The 18,932-nt window shown below is 35.1% G+C and overlaps 2 protein-coding genes across 5 annotated transcripts in view; one reads left to right on the forward strand and one right to left on the reverse strand.

Annotated features, from left to right (window-relative positions):
• Nucleotides 1-18,932, reverse strand: part of LOC145259076 (dimethyladenosine transferase 1, mitochondrial-like) — a 248,508-nt gene that overhangs the window by 113,470 nt on the left and 116,106 nt on the right. The gene's annotated exons all lie outside the window — the stretch shown is intronic.
• The window catches only part of LOC145259077 (dual specificity protein phosphatase 23-like), a 152,417-nt gene that overhangs the window by 20,530 nt on the left and 112,955 nt on the right, over nt 1-18,932 (forward strand). For all 4 annotated transcript variants that reach the window (XM_080116711.1, XM_080116713.1, XM_080116710.1 and 1 more), the window contains exon 2: nt 8,045-8,193. In XM_080116711.1, the coding sequence (XP_079972837.1) occupies nt 8,060-8,193 (134 nt within the window). In that variant the 5' untranslated portion in view covers nt 8,045-8,059. The remainder of the gene's footprint in view (nt 1-8,044; nt 8,194-18,932) is intronic.

The raw sequence follows: 18,932 nt of genomic DNA on the forward strand, positions 1-18,932 counted from the left end.
CGAAAAAGTTGTCAAAAAACAAATATATAACAAATAAATGTTATCAAAGGCAAGATAAGTTACTTTTCTACCAAACTGGATATATTTTTTGTATTTTTATGCAATGTAACATATTTATTCAGCTCGAAAAACATACAGTGTTTACCGATGTATTCGAAAATTCAAGATGGCGTCTCACACCCTCTTTAACACCGTAAGTATGGAAAAAGGTGTTATAAATAAAAAACTATACAAAATACTATTAAAAACCCGCCGAATATATGTCAACCTATGTCACGGTAACATATATTGAGTGAGTTTTTAACAGTATTTTATCCGGTTTTTATTTATAACATCTTTTTCCACACTTACCGTGTTATAGAGAGAATAAGACGCCATCGTGAATGTTCCAATACATCGGTAAACACTGTATGGTTTTCGAGCTGAATAAACATGTTACATTGAATAAAAACACGAAAAATATATCCAGTTAGGTAGAAAAGTAACTTATCTTGCCTTTGATAACATTTATTTGTTATATATTTGTTTTTTGACAACTTTTTCGAATCTATGTGTACAGTAATACAAACCCGATAAGGGTTACTAAAGGCAAGAGAATTTACTCTTCTACCTATCTGGATCTTTTTTTTTTTTGTGTGTGTGTGTGTGTGTGTGTGTGTGTGTGTGTGTGTGTGTGTGTGTGTGTGTACCTGCGTGCGTGTTCAAACATATTTTAAAACGTTTTTGATTCAAAACAAACCTAATGTTCACTCTGTTCAATTAGGATGATAAAAAAAAAACATGACTGCCGTAAAGCATTACACCAGGACCCTTAATAATCATTCAAAAGTCGAAAATTAAGCAAAATACTGGTAGAACATTATATTTTCCCATGACTGTGGACATTTATTGACTTATTTTGTTCAATTTTCGATTTTTGAACGATTCATTAAAAGTACTTGTTCCGGGGTTCGAATCGTGTGAGTGGTTTGAATGGTTATCACTACGTTATGCAAGGATGAAACGTCTCCCTCCCTCTCCAGCACGACCGTAGCCGAGATTGAACTCACTTCACAATTTTTTCGTGTAATTCAAATCTTGTCGTTAGCTGAATACTTTATGCTTCGCCAGGACTATCAAAGGTATTTTTTATCGGGACGCCATCACTAGATGGATTGCCTACCACGGCTTAAGAGAGTCTTATCTACCCTCAAGAGAAGGATAGACCGCACCAGTTACTCAACCTGATATTCTACCTCGCGGTACATACAGCACCTCGCCTTCCCAAATGGTCACCCATTTAGTACTGGTCAGACTCAACGTTGCTTAACTTCGGTGACCTGGCAAGAACCGGTGCGTCAACATGATTGTGTAAATCAATGATGGAAAAGACGCATATAAATAATAATGTCAGTATTCTATCTATAAAAGTGAACGTGTCTGTGTGTCTGTCTGTGTACATTTCCCTACGCAATAACTCTGTCAATTTTTAGTCTACGGACTCGAAATTTTATATACAGGGTACTGAGATTTGGGAAATTTGGCTGTTAAGGGGTCAAAGTTCAACGATTTGACCTTTGAGAACTCTACCAAACTCCTCCGACAATTTTTGGTCTAAACACTTGAAATTTTAGATATAGGTTCCTTGGACATGAATCTAACTTAATAACTGGATTTGAGCCCAAAACAATAAATGTTAAGGGGGCATAATAGGGGTCAAAGTTAAAAAAATTGACCGTTTTTTTTTTTTTTGTTCAGCATACACCTCCAAACACCCGGGCAATGCTAGTATATCTATAAAAGTGAGAAATTCTCAACCTATATACTCAAAGTTTTTGTCTACAAACTTGAAATTTTGTATATAGGGTATTCAGACACGTGGAAAAGTTTTTAATCGGTTTTCATCCAGACAAAAGGGCTGCTAAAGAGTCAAAATTGGAAATTTGGTACTTGGGGGTGGGGTGGGGGTCAGTACTTGGGGCTGGGGTGGGGATCATCAAATTCTTATCTGTTTCTCAATTGTTTAACAAATGCGTATGCGCAAATCGTTCACATGACAGATTCCTTGTTAAAAATAAGTAGGTTTGAAAACACTTTTTAAAGATCGTGTCTGGTCTAACAGCTATCGTACTTGACTCACTGTCTTTAGGTTTTGGTTTCGATCTCAGCTCGAGTTTTTAAAAAAAAATTTTTACCTATAAGAAGTGAACAGTTTAGAAAAACATAATACTCGCATGCACGTCTCATTTTTTTTTTTTTTTGTTTATTTTTACCACTTCAGTTTTTTAAAGAAATCTAACGTTACGCATAATACCGAGCAACGCCAGGTACATCTGCTAGCACTCCTATAAAGTTGACCTTTTGTTCTTGCTCTGATATTTATATTAAAAGGCTACTTTTTTTATTTAAAAATTATTAAAACAAACTTCTTAATATACTCAGTTATGGTTTCTTATAAGATGATTGGTTTCATTTCATTATTACACTGAATTTGATTTATGCATAGTTTCTACATTCTGCATAATTGTGTAGAATTTAAGATGAACACATTCTAGCACACCGAAATATTTTTATATCTCTCTATCTCTCCACATATATACATATATATATATGACCTTGTCGGTGTGTATGCAAAAAAGTCTCTACCAAAATCCTCTTTAAATATTTGGTCTACAGAGGTGAAACTTGATATATAGGGTATTATGACTTGAAGCACACTTTCAATTTGTTTTTTAGCTGCTAAAGAGTCAAAATTGAAGAGAAAAAAAAAACATTGACCTTGGTCTGGTGTAAGTCAACTATACCCGTTTTTTTTTTTGTTTTTTTTCCCCCGCATATACGTTAATTAAAACTTGTAGGATAATAGGCTTATAGGTTATTTTTTTTTTTTCGTTTTTGTATACGTATGGATTCAGATCATACGGTAACGGATAAAGCTGGAGAGCTATAAGTTTTGATTTCGATTTTAGCTAATGGCCCTCAATTTTTTTAACTTTTAAAATCACTACTATTTATTAGGTACAATATAATAATCGATAGAGAATTGGCTCTATAATATTGAATAAGAAATCTGAATCAATTAAAATATAATATTTAAGTTTACGTTTACAGGGAACATAAGCTGGAATATATACATTGAGAGCATTGCCAAGGCTGCTGCAAAGAAGGTGGGTTCTCTCTACCGTGCTAGAAAATTACTTACGCCTGAAAGTATCCTGTACCTCTATAAGCCACCATTCGCCCATGTATGGAGTATTGTTTTCACACTTGGGCTGGTGCATCTGCTGCTTGTCTCTCACTCCTGGACAGGGTTCAAAAGAGAGTCGCCAACCTGATAGGTCCTGAATTGTCATCTAGGCTTCAGCCTCTGTCCCATCGATGAAATGTTGCATCCCTCTGCCTGTTCTATAAATACTTTAATGGTGAATGCTCTGACGAACTGCAAATACGTGTACCTCCTCGACGTGACTACCCCCGACAAGCAACTAAGTCCCACCCCTTTACAGTAGAGATCCCTAGGTGTAAGAAAGCCTTTTACTCTAATAGTTTCTTCCCTAGAACTGCGAGTCTTTGGAACTCCCTTCCGGGATTCTGCTTTCCCAACTGTACTTATATGCAGAAGTTCAAGTGTAATGTGAACAAACATCTTTCTACTCCTCTCCCTTCATAATGCCTCTGCAAATTATGTCCCTGATAGTAGCCACCTAGTTCAAAGTGGCACTGTGCCTAGTTTGGGGTGAAAATTGAATTTAAAAAAAAAAGTATATTTTACGATTGGGCAATGCCAGACAACCCGCTAGCATCTCTACAAAGCCACTATTCGCCCATGCATGGAATATTGTTACTACATCTGGGCTAGTACACCAATGACTAACCTTTCCCTCTTGGACAATGTGCAAAAATAAAAATAAATAAAATTTTCATCCTAATAAAGTCCGCACTGTCTATCAAGCTTTAGCTAATGTCTCATCACCAGTGTTTCATCTTTGTTTTTGTTTTGTACGTACTTTATCAGAATCTGCCCCAATGAATTTACTGCACTTATATACCCTCATATTTAAATTTTTTTTTTTTTACAAGGGAGTCACTACTTATCAAGGCCCGAAGGCCACTCAAGGATAAGGGTTAATGAATGCAAGATGATGTAGTAATCGTTAATAGTGTAAATTGGGTAGAATTTGGATTATTTAAGGTACCGGCTCAAAAAGAACTTGTTTACATTGGACTTGAAGGCTACCATATTGTAGTCGGCCAGAAAGCAGGCGAGTGGAACAGTGTTCCACAGGCTGGTAGTAGTAGGAAAAAATCTTTGTTCATGGAATTTGCATTTAGATTTAGGCATAGATAGAGAGTGGGGTAATTGTTGATAGTGATTGTAGTTAGTCGAGTGTTTTTTTTGTGTGAAAGTTTGGCAACGGGAAGGGAACATAGATTGGAGCTCAGATGAGCACTTGCTATGAAAATAATGATGGCGCAAAGACATGCTCGCAACTCACTCCATTAGCAGCAAAATCACACCTCTTCACTGTAGTGGTCCCTTAATCCTGGAAGATTTTCTACTCTACCATCTTCTTTGTTTGGAGTATTTGTCTTTGGAATTTTAACGAAGGAGTCACGACTCAAATCAAGGCCCGGATGCCAAGGATAAAGGTTAACGAGAGTACTGTAGTCATTTGGACAATATCATAGTAATCATTAGCAGTAAAAATTTGGTGAATTGGATTACTTTAAGAAGATGGCTCATTAAGAACTTCTTTATGTTGGACTTGAAAACAATCATATTGTAGTCAGATGGAAAGCAATCAAACAGAACAGAGTTCCACAGGCATGCAGTTCTAAGAAAGAAGCTTCGTTCATGGAATCTACGTTTAGGTTTATGCACAGATAAAGAGTGGAGGAAATTATTGATAGTGGTTTCAGATAGACGAGGGTTTTTCATGAAAGTTTGGCAAAGGGAGACCATAGATTGGAGCTCAGACGAGCACTTGTCATGAAAATAACAATAGAGCAGAGGCAGGCTTGCAACGTTTCTTCTGTGGGAAAGAGATTGCAGGGAAGAGAAAGTCATCCCCTACTAGGCTATTAAGTCGGTTTTGAACTCTGTCAAGGCAGGATAGGAAACTTTGAACAGCTACTACCTAGATGTGGCTACAGTATTCCATCCTAGGATATACCTGGCTCCTATACAGGTAGAGAACTGCATCGGCAGTGAGATATCTTCTGGAGTGGTAGTTCCTACCTGCTTTCCCAGCTGTACCAAAATGCAGAAATCTCAGTGTGATGTGAGCAAACGTCTTGCTGCTCAACTCCCTAGACAGGTTACCCCTATAAATTTAACTCCTATCACTTTTAGGTTTCAGTGGTAATATGCTTTGTTTGGGATGAATGAATGTTAAAAAAAAAAAAAAAAAAAAGAATGAATGGAATACTGTTATATTCGGACCAGTGCATCTCTGTCCTATTTGAACGTTAGTGATAGTGCTTCGAGTGGCCTCTGGGCCTTGATAAGTGGGTACTCCTTTGTAACAACAACAACAAAAAAAAGTTTCTGTAATTTAATTGGCTTCACTATTTCTCTTCCCTGCATCCTCTTTCTCTCAAAAATTATAAAATAAAGAAAATAACGCGATCCCTTTTTTTTTTTTTTTTTTTTGTAACAACATTTATTTCCCCATTCTCCCGCCACACGTGATTTCTCGTTACGGCTGTGACGTCACCCACGTCTCTAACGTGATCATCGTCTTTATAGTCTTTCTTTTTCCCTATCAGTGACGTCATTTCACATGCACCTGCACTCTGTTACATATGTAATAGACAGCTGGGAAACAGCCCCATAGTATTGTGTTTCAATGGGCATCTTATGTCTGCGTGATAATTATCTTTCATTCTTTTTATCTCCTTACATCAAGTGGCTTCATGCTCTGTCTGGAGTTATTTCTATAAAAATAAGAAATAAAACTTTTAGGGCATCTTTTTTTTTTTTTTCTCATCTTCATCCCAAACAAGGCATATTGCCACTTGGACGTAAGCGGCTACTAATTGGGACCATGCCCAGGAAAGATTAAGACGTTCGTTTACGTTACATTTGAACTTCTGCATATCAGTACAGTTTGGGAACCAGGCAGCAGGACGAGAATTTGAAAGTATTTTTTTAATAAATAAATAAAGAATATATATATGTTGCTTTTTTTTTACCGATAAATACGGTTAAATAGCGTCTTCGCCTCGAAGCTCATTTTACTTAGAAAATCGCCCATATTTTATTTGGACGAATATATTTTTATTTATTTTTTTTATTATTTTTAAAACAGTAATATACGTACATGCACGTTTCGAGGTATCTCCCTCTCTTCAGGGTAGTTTGAATGTGTCTAGGAGTCGAACTCCGGACCGTGTGTGTGTATATATATATATATATATATATATATATATATATATATATATATTTACACAGGCATCACCACATTATCAAGGCCAAGAGGCTACTCGAGGATAAGGGTTAAAGAGTGTACAGTAGAAATTGGATAATATAGTAATCATTAGTAATGGAAATTCGGTAAATTTGTTAACTTATATGGAACGGCTCATCAAGAACTTGTTTATGTTAGACTTGTAGATAACCATATTGTAGTCAGCCGGAAAGCAGGAAAACGGAAGACAATTCCACAGGTGTTCAGTTCTAAGAAAGAAGCTTTGTTCATGGAATCTACGTTTAGGTTTAGGCACAGATAAAGAGTGGGGGGAATTATTGATAGTATTTTCAGCTAGACGAGGGTTTCTTGTGAAAGTTTTACGAGGGGGGACCATAGACTGAAGCTCAGTCGAACACTTTCCATGGAAATAACGATACATCAGAGACAAACTTGCAACATCTCTTCTGTGAGAAAGAGGTTGCAAGGAAGAGAAAAGGACATCTACGAGGTTACGAAGTCTATTTTGAACTCTATCAAGGCAGGACAGGTCCTTATATATATATATATATATATATATATATATATATATATATATATATATATATATATATATATATTATTTTATTATTTTTTTTTTTTTACTCATCTTCACTCCCAAACAAGGCATGTTGCCACTTGGACATAAGGGGCTACTAATTGGGACCATGCCTAAGAAAGATGTTTGTTTACATTACATTTGAACTTCTTCTTGGGAAGCAGGTAGCAGGAAGAGAATTCCAAAGTCTAGATGTTGTAGGGAAGAAGCTATTAGAATAGAAAGCTTTCTGACATTTAGGAATCTCAACAGTGAAGGGGTGTGACTTTGTTGCTAAGCGGGTTTGTCAGGGATATGTACGCCGAGGGGGGCACAAGTGCAATGAGTTCATCAGAACACATTCCATTAATATACTCGTAAAACACGCACAGGAGTGCAAGATTGCGGCGATGGTGCATAAGTTTTCTTTATTTTTATTAACGTTTATTTGTTGCAGTCAGCTAATGTACTTCCTAACTTTCTGTGTGGCTGCTACCGGAAGCGGTGACAAGACAAATCAATTCCTCCGCTTTTTTCTCTCACGCCTATCTTCCCTGTATATGTACTCTTTTTTTTATTACGTTTTTCCGATCGTTTTTTTTAATTTAAATTCATGATGAACCAACCGCCCCCTTAAGTAATCCAATATACCAAATTCCTATTACTAACGATTACTACGATTATATCCAATTGATTACCGTATACTCAATAACCCTTATCCTCGAGTGGTCTTCGGGCCTAGATAAGTGGTGAACCCTCTGTAAAAAAAAAAATTAATAATCATTGAAAACTTAATTAAAACTTTTTGAAATTAGTTTTATTTATTTTTTTCTTTAAGAATTATTGAAAACACTTTTTTTTTTTTTTTAATTATTGAAATTAATTTTTATTGTACATTTTTCGATAATCTCCATTTCTTATGTTTGTTTCCAATAAATCACAATAGAAATACTGAAGAACAATAAAAGCGAAGTAACTGTTTTGCCTTGTCACTGCATACACACCGGAAGTACGTTAGCTGACTATAACCACATTTTGAAATTGATGTTAATTCCTTTGTTCTGTTTCTTTATTTCAGTTTGGATGAGTGAGAATGCCAACCGTCGTCGTCGACGAATACAAGGGGCCTGGTCCACAGGACCTGCCCAGGAACAGACTGAAACCCAAAGATTATGGTCGGGGCCTGCGGCTTCCCGACCATATTACGTCATTCAGAATGTACCACATGTAAGTAGATTTTCTCCTATGCGTCCAATCACAGGCTATAACCAGGGTTGCGAGGTCAAAATGTATAAAGTCCGACTCTCCAATCCTGGCTATAACGCAGCCACGCAATCTTTTTTGTTGTCTGAATAAAAAATCCAAAACATGTCGTTCCACTTTGTGTTTGTCAATTATTTTTGTTGGTCCCCGACAAAGGAGGGATTGGACCTAGTAATTCATTCCCATTCATCCGTTCATTTGTTTGTTTGTACTTTTCTCAATAACCACGCCTTGGATTTAAAAAATTTTTTTTGTACAAACATTAGTCATGGTGAAAGTAAATTTTTGCCCAAACGGATTTTCCGGGATAACTCTGGTTGCCCCTCTAAAGGGCCATTATAGGGGTAAAATTGCCCCCAAATCATTCATATGTTTGCACTTTTCTCAATAACCACACCTTGATTTTTTTTTTTTTTTAAATTTTGCACAAACATTAATAATGGTGAAAGTAAATTTTTCACTCGTGTAGGGGCACCCCACATGCTCGGCTTATTTTTGTTTATAGTTGTGCTATCATCCCTATTTAGATAAATAATGAACCCTTCCGATACATATATAATATTTTGCCTGTATGTAACGTAGTCTGCAGACCAACACATGTGTGCATTTTCAGTCGTAAAGGAGACTGAAACAAAGAACGCATAAGCCTGACGAATCCTATAGTTGGATGAAACGCAGAATATTCAGTGTAGCTTAATCGCCATATATATTGTATAAATTACTAACTAGCTCTACCTACGTATTGAGCACTTTTGAAGTAAATACTTAAAGTTTACGCATAAATCTATACTTTCGTATAGTAAATTTATGTGAATAAATGAAATAGTTATATATATATATATATATATATATATATATATATATATATATATATGTACACGAGTCTTAACATATTGCCGTCTAGTTCCTTGAATGTGCGTATAAAATTTATTGATCGTCTCTAGTGTTCATGTGTGTGGATATTTTTATAACAATGTGTATAACAACTATTGACAATGCCAACTTACATAGACAGTCTTTACCAAAAGGACGGATAACATTGTCAGTGGGGATCACCACCAAAAGACACACACCTTCACAAAGTTTCTTTTATGGTTCCTGAAATTAAAGATGCTTTTTATTCGAAAAGGGAAACGCCAAGACGTGAATTATGTTTGGATATAATCATTTATTTCCATGTTGGGTCACTTCTCCGAATTTGAGCACACTTTTCAGGAGTCTACATTTTGCTAACTTGCCCCCTTTTGACTCCCATGAGCATCAAGTCCAAACCCTGGAGCAGAAGACTCCCGTCTATCTGCTAAAACGTTGAGTATCGAACTAATATCTAAACTATCTTTTCGTAACTCTGGTCACGTGACCAATACTAAATCTACACAGCACAAAAAGAACAAACACCGCATCTTTGTCACATAAAACTGTTTATGTTGGCTATGAAAACTAACATTCCGTTTCACCAAGTTAACATTTTGTTTTTACATAGACGTCACCACTTATCAAGGCCGATAGGCCACTCAAGGATAAGGGTTAAAGAGTGTAGAGTAGTCAAAAGAACAATATAGTAATCGATAGTAATGGAAGTTCGGTAAATTTGTTAACTTAAGTGGAACGGCTCATCAGAAACTTGTTCGCGTTGGACTTGAAGACAACCATATTATAGAAAGCTGGAAAGCAGGAAAACGGAAGACAATTCCACAGGTGTGGAACTATTTTAGCATAAACCGACCGTGTGTCTAGCCGTACCCTCGTGGGGAGGCAAGTAAATAAGGTCTCAAAAATAAAAAGGGGGGAGTTTGCAAAAAAGCTAATATCTTTTCTTTCTCGGAGGCAGTTATTTAACAATTCATCATCCTCCTCCTCCTCCCCCCCTTTTTCTTTGTATATAGTTGTTGTTCTTCTACATTCCTTATTGAAATTTTTTTTTTTCCTGTTCCCCTCTGTTCGTCTTCTTTTTCTGCTTCTTCTCACTGAAAGTTATCGTCCTCCTCTTCGGAATTAAGTCTTGTTCTTCTTTTGTAGACAGTTATCCTTTTCTTCTCCCCCTCTTCCTCCTCCTTTTGTAGGCAGTTATACTCTTTATCCTTCCCCTCTTCTTCCTTGTTGTAGGCAATTCTCCTCATCATCCTCATCCTTCTAAGCAGATCTTTACAGTTCTCACCTTTCCTCCAGCTTTCTTGTCCAGTTGTTCTTGTTACCGGCAGATGCTTCAACGACGAATCGAAAGTGTTAGTGATACATATAAAACATTCATTGATTTCGTTATTTTATTTTAACAGAAAAACAAATATTATTAGGAAAATTCTAGAAAATAAAAAGGCATATTCTAGCATCCTCCTTTCATTTTCTTCTTCTTCTTTTTTCCCCCCTCCTTCCACTCTTTCAAACAGGTATGTTGCCAAAGATATCTAAAGACACGTTTCTTGTTTTTCAAACCACACCTTAGTAAAAAAATCTGTATTTATTTTTTTCTACTTTTTCCTCGCTGATGTCAACCAGCTATTCAGTAAACGTTATTGTTGTTGCGTTGCTATGGTATCAGCGAGTGCACTTTTAATGCCAAGCCGCCGCCGACGAGGGCGACACGTGACTTTCTTTCTGTAGTTGAAGTGCTTCGTCGTCGTCTCCTTTGAAACGCTGACGTCAAGCAGCGCAAAGTGATAAAAACAAACAAAAAAAAAAGAAAGAAAGAAAGAAAGAAAGAAAACGGTTGCACAGCATTTGCTAATCATTCGTCTCATGTTGTATCAACCTAGATTCTATGCAAACATAAAACTTAATAGCAAATGAAGCAGTAGACAGAAGCCATCCCCCTCCCTCTCTCTCTCTCTCTCTCTCTCTCCACACATACATATCTTATAGATATCTATAAAAGTGAAATTGTCTGTGTGTGTGTGTGTGTGCGCTTGTACATTTCCCTCTGCCAATTTTCAGTCTACAGACTCGAGATTTGACATAAGGGGTATTGAGATTTGGGAAAATCTTTTTAATCGGTTTTCAGCCAGAAATTTGGGTGTCAATAGCTCAAAGTTCAACGATTTGACCTTTGAAAACTCTACCAAACTCCCCCGCCAATTTTGGGTCTAAACACTCGAAATTTTAGATGTAGGTTTCTTGGACATGGGTTTAATTTGAGCTCAAAACAATAAATATTGAGGGGGTCAAAATTGGGGTCAAAGTAAAAAAAAAAAAAAAAAAAAAAAATTGACCTCTGCGGTCTCTATCAAATTACTCGGCCAAATTTTGGTCTAAACATTTGAAATTTTACATAAAGTATATTCAGACAAGCAGCAAACTTTTAAATCAGTTTTTGGGCGAAAATTTGGCTGGCAAGAGGTCAAAGTTGAAAGAGTTGATCTTTGCAGACTCTACCAAACTCCTCTGTCAATTTTGGGTCTAAACACTTGAAATTTTAGATCAAGGTTACCTGGACATGAGCTAAATCTTTTAATATATATATATATATATATATATATATATATATATATATATATATATATATATATATACACTTCAGAGAAACCAAGGAATTATGCCTACTTCGGATTGTTACCTTGTGCTGTGGAGGAATCAAGATACACATTGGATCCTTTTACCTCACTGCTACCAAAAACTCTCACTTCAGAATTTACCATACAATTTGGATATGAAATTAAATATCCTTTTCATTTTGAACCAATATATAATTTCCCTTACTCTATTATTTAAAAACTTTATACACTTTTAATTATGATTTTCTATGTTTATTACATTTAGCAAATTAGGTATAAACCATTTATAATATTTGTTAATATTTTTTCCTCTGAGGAGATGGATAAACATCGAAAACCTATAGGTTAAGGAAATATACTTATTGAAATGTATTCTTTGTCTTGCATATAATAAAAATTCTAGATTTAAAGCTTAACCATTTCTCATTATAAAATTTAAATTACTAAATTGTTATTATATATATATATATAAATATATATATATATATATATATAATATATATATATATAATATATCATCTCACTGAGATATATATATATATATATATATATATATATATATAATATATCATCTCACTGAGATATATATATATATATATAATATATCATCTCACTGAGATATATATATATATATATATATATATATATATATATATATATAATATATCATCTCACTGAGATATATATATATATATATATATATATATATATATATATATATATATATATATATATATTACTTGATTACATAAATCAGAGTCCATTTTCTGTAGGCTGTTTTTGAACCCAGTCAACGACGGGTGCTGCTGCCAGTATATATATATAGACCTTGCTTACCAAAAAACTATATATAATTATTCTACATAACTTGATGTATACCACAATAAAAAGCATTGTTTTCCGAAACGATCGTACAGATAATTGATTTTGTTGTTGTTCCTTCTTATGAAACGGATTTTTAATTTAATTAAAATTTGATTTTTAAATTTTAAATTATAAATCACATTACTTAATATATATATATATATATATATATATATATATATATATATATATATATATATATATATAGGGCCTGAGCAAAGTCGGGCTGAACTGCTAGTATATCTATAAAATCTATAAAAGTGAGAATGCGTGCGAGGGCACTTCTCAACCTAGATACTGAACGAATTTTTGATCTACAGACTTGAAATTTGGTATATAGGGTATTCAGACGTGTGAAAATTTTTTAATCGGTTTTCATCTGGGGAAAAAGGACTGCTAAGGGGTCAAAATTGAAAAAATTAGTACTTGGGAGATCTTCGGATTTGTATCTGTCAGCTGTTTAAAAAAAGTTTGAAAACACTTTTTAAAGAACGTGTCAAGCTGGGCTAATGGTTATCGCATTTGACTCACTGTCTTCAGGTTTTGGTTTCGATCTCAGCTTGAGGTGTTTTTTTTTTCTACTTACAAGAAGTGAACTGTTTAGAAAACAAAAAACATAATGCATACATGTCTCAGTTTCTTTCTGTTTTTTTTTTTTTTTAAAGGAAGTTAACGTTACGTTCAATACCGAGCAACGTGGGATACATCTGCTAGTATATATATATATATATATATATATATATATATATATATATATATATATATATATATATATATATATATATATAAAGTTAGAATGTGTGTGAAAACATTGTTGAGCATATATACTCCACGAATGCTTGATCTACAGACTTGAAATTTGGTATATAGGGTATTCAGACATGTGAAAAACCTTTTCATCGATTTCATTCAGGAAAAAAAGGGCTTTTAAGGGGTCAAAATTGAAAAATATGTAAGTGGGGGGGGTATCGGATTTGTATCTGTTTGTCAAATGTTTACGAATGCGCATGAGTTAATAGCTCACATGACAGATTCTTTATGTTAAGAATAAGAAAGTTTGAAAACACTTATTAAAGATTATGTCAAGCTGGTCTAATGGTTATCGTACTCTACTCACTGCTTTTAGGTTTTGGTTTCGATCTCAGCTCAAGTATTTTATTTTTTTTAACTTACAAGAAGGGAACTGTTTAGAAAAAAATCATAATACTCGCATGCATATTCTCAGTTTCTGTATGAATTAAAATATATTTATGCATATTTTATGATTGGGCAACGTCGGGTGGCCTGCTAGTATAAAAATGGTATAAATATAAAACACTTTTCAGATTTTTTTGATTTTTTGTAATCATGCCCATGTTCCTTATATTTTTTTAGAAAGTTAACGAGTTCTTTTTTTTTTAGAGCTTTGTTGATCAATACTATTACCATAAAACCTCTCCAAATTCGGGCAATGCCGGGTACCCCGGCTAATTTCATTTTATTTTTTTGCGCTCGCACGGGTATTGAATTATTTTTTATATGGACTTTGGTTACTATTTTATTTATTTTTTTATTTTTATTTTATTATTATTATTATTATTTTTTTTTTGCTTACAAAATTTTGCTTTCGATTTCGCTTCTGACTGATATATATGAAAACGGGGACGGGGAAGGGCATCGTGTAGGTGCACACGATGCCCTTCCCCGCCCCCGTTTTCATATATATATATATTTTTTTAATTAAAAGCGGATTTGAAGTTCGGCGCTCCCCCCCCTACTTTTTCCATTTTCTTTTTTAACGACCGGGCAACGGCGGGCGCTGGAAATAAACTGTAAATTAACCAAAACATACTTAGGATGTCAAGCAACGAAAATGTCATATTCCAGAAGTTACGTAAATTGATCGAATAGTTTTATTCTTAACTAAGAAAATCGAATTCTATGAGGAAGCGATGTGCCCTGATCCGCCATATTTAATGAAGGGAGACAACTCAATTCGAACTACCAACATTTTAAAACCGTCTTGTAATGGATGCAATATAGTATTAATTGCTAAAAATTGTAAAAAATATTTTTCAATGTACAGTATAACAAATATTTGATCAATTTACGTGAATCTTACAACTTTCTCTGATGGTTTTTCTCCACAGTGATTGATCTTTCGCTTGGGTTTCCTAGTTATGTACATCCGTCTCAAATATTTTCAAGTTGTTTTTTAAAGAATCCTTAAACCTTTTTCTTGGTTTATGTTGTAGTCTTTTCCTCCTATTAATCTCACCAGAAAACAGTTGTTTAGGAAGTCTTTTATCCTCCATCCTAACCAAGTGTCAAGTGTCAGTGCATCTGATTTTGAATGATTTTCATTTCAATGCTATTACTATTTGATCGTTCAAGAACTACAGTGGCAGGCGTTAGAGTCCTCCAGTTGATATTAAGTATTCTCCGAATACAACTTTGGTGAAACCTTTCCAATAACTTGAGGTACCTTCTATATGTTGTCTAAGTCTCTGACTCATATAGTAGCGTAGTGATAACGCATGCTCCGTAAACACTTAGCTTTGTTTTTGATGTGATTCTCCAATCTGACCACACGTTTCTCCAGTTTGCAAAAAAGCAGAACTGATTTTGGCTATCGTGTGATTTCTCGGCATCAAGCGTACAGTCCTTACTCAGCGTACTACACAGATAAACAAAAATGTTCGTGATATTTAACTTCTTACCATCAACCAAGATGTTTGGTTCAACATATGGCATTCCTATAGGAAGGAAATACATAACATGTTTTCTTGAAGCTGACGGTAAGTCCAAAAGCTTTACAAGCCTCTGATAACTTAGAGTCTTCCAGTGAATATTAAGTGTTCTTCGAATACAACTTTGGTGAAACCTTTCCAATAACTTGAGATGCCTTCTATATGTTGTCTAAGTCTCTGACCCATAAAGCAGTGTAGTGATAACTTGGGCTATGACAACAGCATATTTTTTTTCATTGTTTTGACTCTCGAGTATATATCCGACACAGTTAATCAACCGAGAACCACATCACTCTATATAAAAACATATAAGATATCAACGGATATACACTCGCGAGTCAAAACAATGAAAAGAAATATGCTGTTGTCCTAGCCCTAGTGATAACGCATGCTTCGTAAACACTTGGCTTTGTATTTGATGAGATTCCCCGATTTGACTACATGCGTTTCTCCAATTTGCCACATACATATATACATATATATATACATACATAGAAATGTGTGTGTGTGTATATATATATATATATATATATATATATATATATATATATATATATATATATAATATAAAGCTGTGTGTGTGTCTGGTCACGAATAGGCTCCTATGTGGTTGACTATTTTAAAAAACTGATTACATATAATGATAGAAGATGTATCGAGACACAGGAATGGGTTATATTTGATCTGGCAGAACGGTGGTTCATTAAAATTGTGGGGTCTACGTTCGCGCCTGATCCACAAAGTATGGAAATAAAAAATTAAAAAAAAAGTTTACAAGTGTTTCTGATATAGATGTACATAATAATACTTTGATAAGTATGTTTTAACTTAAATAGGGATGGTATAAAATTGTGGGGTCTGTGTTCGCGCCTGGCCTCCATAGAATGGAAATAGACACAAACTTTAATAAAGACTTTTCATATCTATCTGCGTAAGTATACTTTGATAATTATGTTTCAGTTTGAAGAAATATGGTATAAAATTATGGGGTGTTCGTTCGCGCCTGACCTCCATAGAATGGAAATATGTCACAAAGTTTAACAAGGTTTTTTAATATAGATTCACAGAATATTGTGATAAGTGTTTCAGTGTGAACAGGTATGGTATAATAAATTATGGGGTTTATCTATTTTATTTTTACTTTCATCATATTTTGCTTTGGTTTTGATACCCCCAAATTCACAACCCTTCCTTTTCATAACCTATCATACTTTCATAAATCAGAGTCCATTTTCTGTAGACCGTTTTTGAACCCAGTCAACGACGGGCACTTTTGCTAGTGTATGTATATATATATATATATATATATATATATATATACACGTTTTATTTTTTATTACTGTATCTTTCTGTTAAGTTACATTATTGTTTCGGCTACACGGCCGTTTTTTTTTTTGGCCGTCTGTAGCGTCCTCAGACTTTTACAGAAATGTTCGCTATTTTGGGATGAAAGAGTTGGAAGAGTGGAGGAGGTCACCCCCCCCCTGAACTCATCCACTCTTCCAACTCCTTCATCCCATAATAACGAACATTTCTGTAAAAGTCTGAGGAAGCTACAGACAGCCAAAAAAAAAAAAAGGCCGGGTAGCTGAAACAATAATGTAACTTAACAGAAAGATACGGTAATAAAAAATAAAATGCATATTTGCTCTACAACAGTATTGAGCACTTTCTTCAGTTTTTATCAATTACCATCTCCACTAAATATATATATATATAAATAAGATGAGAGAGAGAGAGAGAGAGAGAGAGAGAGAAGAATTGCAAAAGAAGTATCTGGCTCAACTCTAAGAATTGCGAAAAAAAAAATGGTAAGGCGAAGAACAAAAAATAATGGAGAACCGTCTAATATTCTTGCAGAAATGCCGGTGGCTGCATCTGAAAAAGCTATTGAGATTATCACGGACTTGACAAATGCGATCATAAAAGATGAGATTATCTGGAAAGACTCCGAACCTAAAACAATTATGAATTCTTACAAGGGTAAAGGGGAAGCACTTAATAGAGGTTATTACAGAGACTTAAAAAAAACTGATGAAACAAGTCCTGGAAGTGATTAAGACGAGGACGTATCCCTTAACCTCTGCGGTCGTGAGGGCACTGCATTATTTCATGCAGCGTGTCTTGAGCAAAAATAGCCTGGCGGCGTCCATCTCTCTCTCCAGGCTCTGAGCACATACGGCACCTGGTATTACCAAATGGTCACCCATTTTAGTATTGGTTTGGCTCAATGTTGCTTAACTTCGATTATTTAACAGGAACCAGTGTGTCAACGTGATTAAGCCGCATATATTAAGAGAAGAACTGAGCAGCAAATAAGTCACATAAGCATAAATGAAATGCAATTTGATTTTATGCCTGGACCATAGTACAACCGCTGCTATATTTATGCTGCAACAAATGCAAGAGAAGTACCTTGGTAATAAGAAGAGCCTGTATTTTATACATTGCGAGCCTGTCCCTGTTTTATCGCTATTTTCATGTCAAGTGTTCGACTGAGCTCCAATCTATGGTCCTCCCTTGCTAATCCTTTACAAAAAAGCACTCGTTTAGCCAAAATCACTATCAATAAATTTCATCGCCCCCTATCGTTGCCTATGCCTGAACGTGGATTCAATGAACCCAGCCTCTTCCCTAGAACTGCCCACCTGTAGAACTCTGTACCGCTGGTCTGCTTTCCAGCTGACTACAATATTCAAGTCCTACGTAAACAAGTTCTTGTTCAACCACCCTTGTAAATGATCTAATTATACCAATTTAGTTTGACAAGCGATTATTACTCAACCGAACCAATGACTACAATACAGACATTAACCCTTATCCTCGAGTGGCCTCCGAGCCTTGATATGTGGGGGACCCCATTTGTAAAAAAAAAAAACATAGCACGGACGGCTATATGCAAATACTGAGCCGTGAGCGAAATGATGTCACGGTAATGAAAAAGAAGACTATAAAATGAAGAGAGCACGTTTGGGAAAATGATCTCATTAGAGATGTGGATGACGTCCGAGAGCACTTTTGAGAAAACACAACCGTAACGAGAAGTCACGTGTGGCAGGAAAATGAGAAAGTATATGCTGTTATGGCACGAAAAAATTTATCCGGGTTATTCATTGACTTGGTCTCCTTTGCGACGTTGACTGCATACAACATAAGAGTCCCGTGTGTAAGCGTATGCAATGAACGCCTCCCAGGCTTTACCTTTTCTGTTTGAAAAGGTGTTGTGAAGATGAAGGTGTTTCGTAATGGAACGCGGATGCACATCTCAAATGTAGAGTCGTATGCGAAATGACGTCACAGTAGGGGACAAGAAAAAACTATAAAAAAACAAAAACGTGTGTACAGACAGGAGAGCACGTACAAAATGTTGGTGACGTCACAGCCGTAATGAAAAGTCACGCGTGATGGGAGAATGAGGAAATAAATGTTGTTACAACACATAAAAGTGGGTTGTAGTTATTCTTTGTCTTGGTCTCCTTTGCGACGTCGACTGCATACATGTGGATCACTGTTTAAATGTGGGTAACATTATATATCTATGAGTATGCAGGGCTTTACATTGCGAGTGAAACAGTCGCATTTGCAAGTGATTTTTCAAAACGGCAACTAAAAATAATGAAAC

Source organism: Euprymna scolopes, chromosome 34 (assembly GCF_053919585.1).
Source record: "Euprymna scolopes isolate OS-2025 chromosome 34, ASM5391958v1, whole genome shotgun sequence".
NCBI lineage: Eukaryota > Metazoa > Mollusca > Cephalopoda > Sepiida > Sepiolidae > Euprymna > Euprymna scolopes.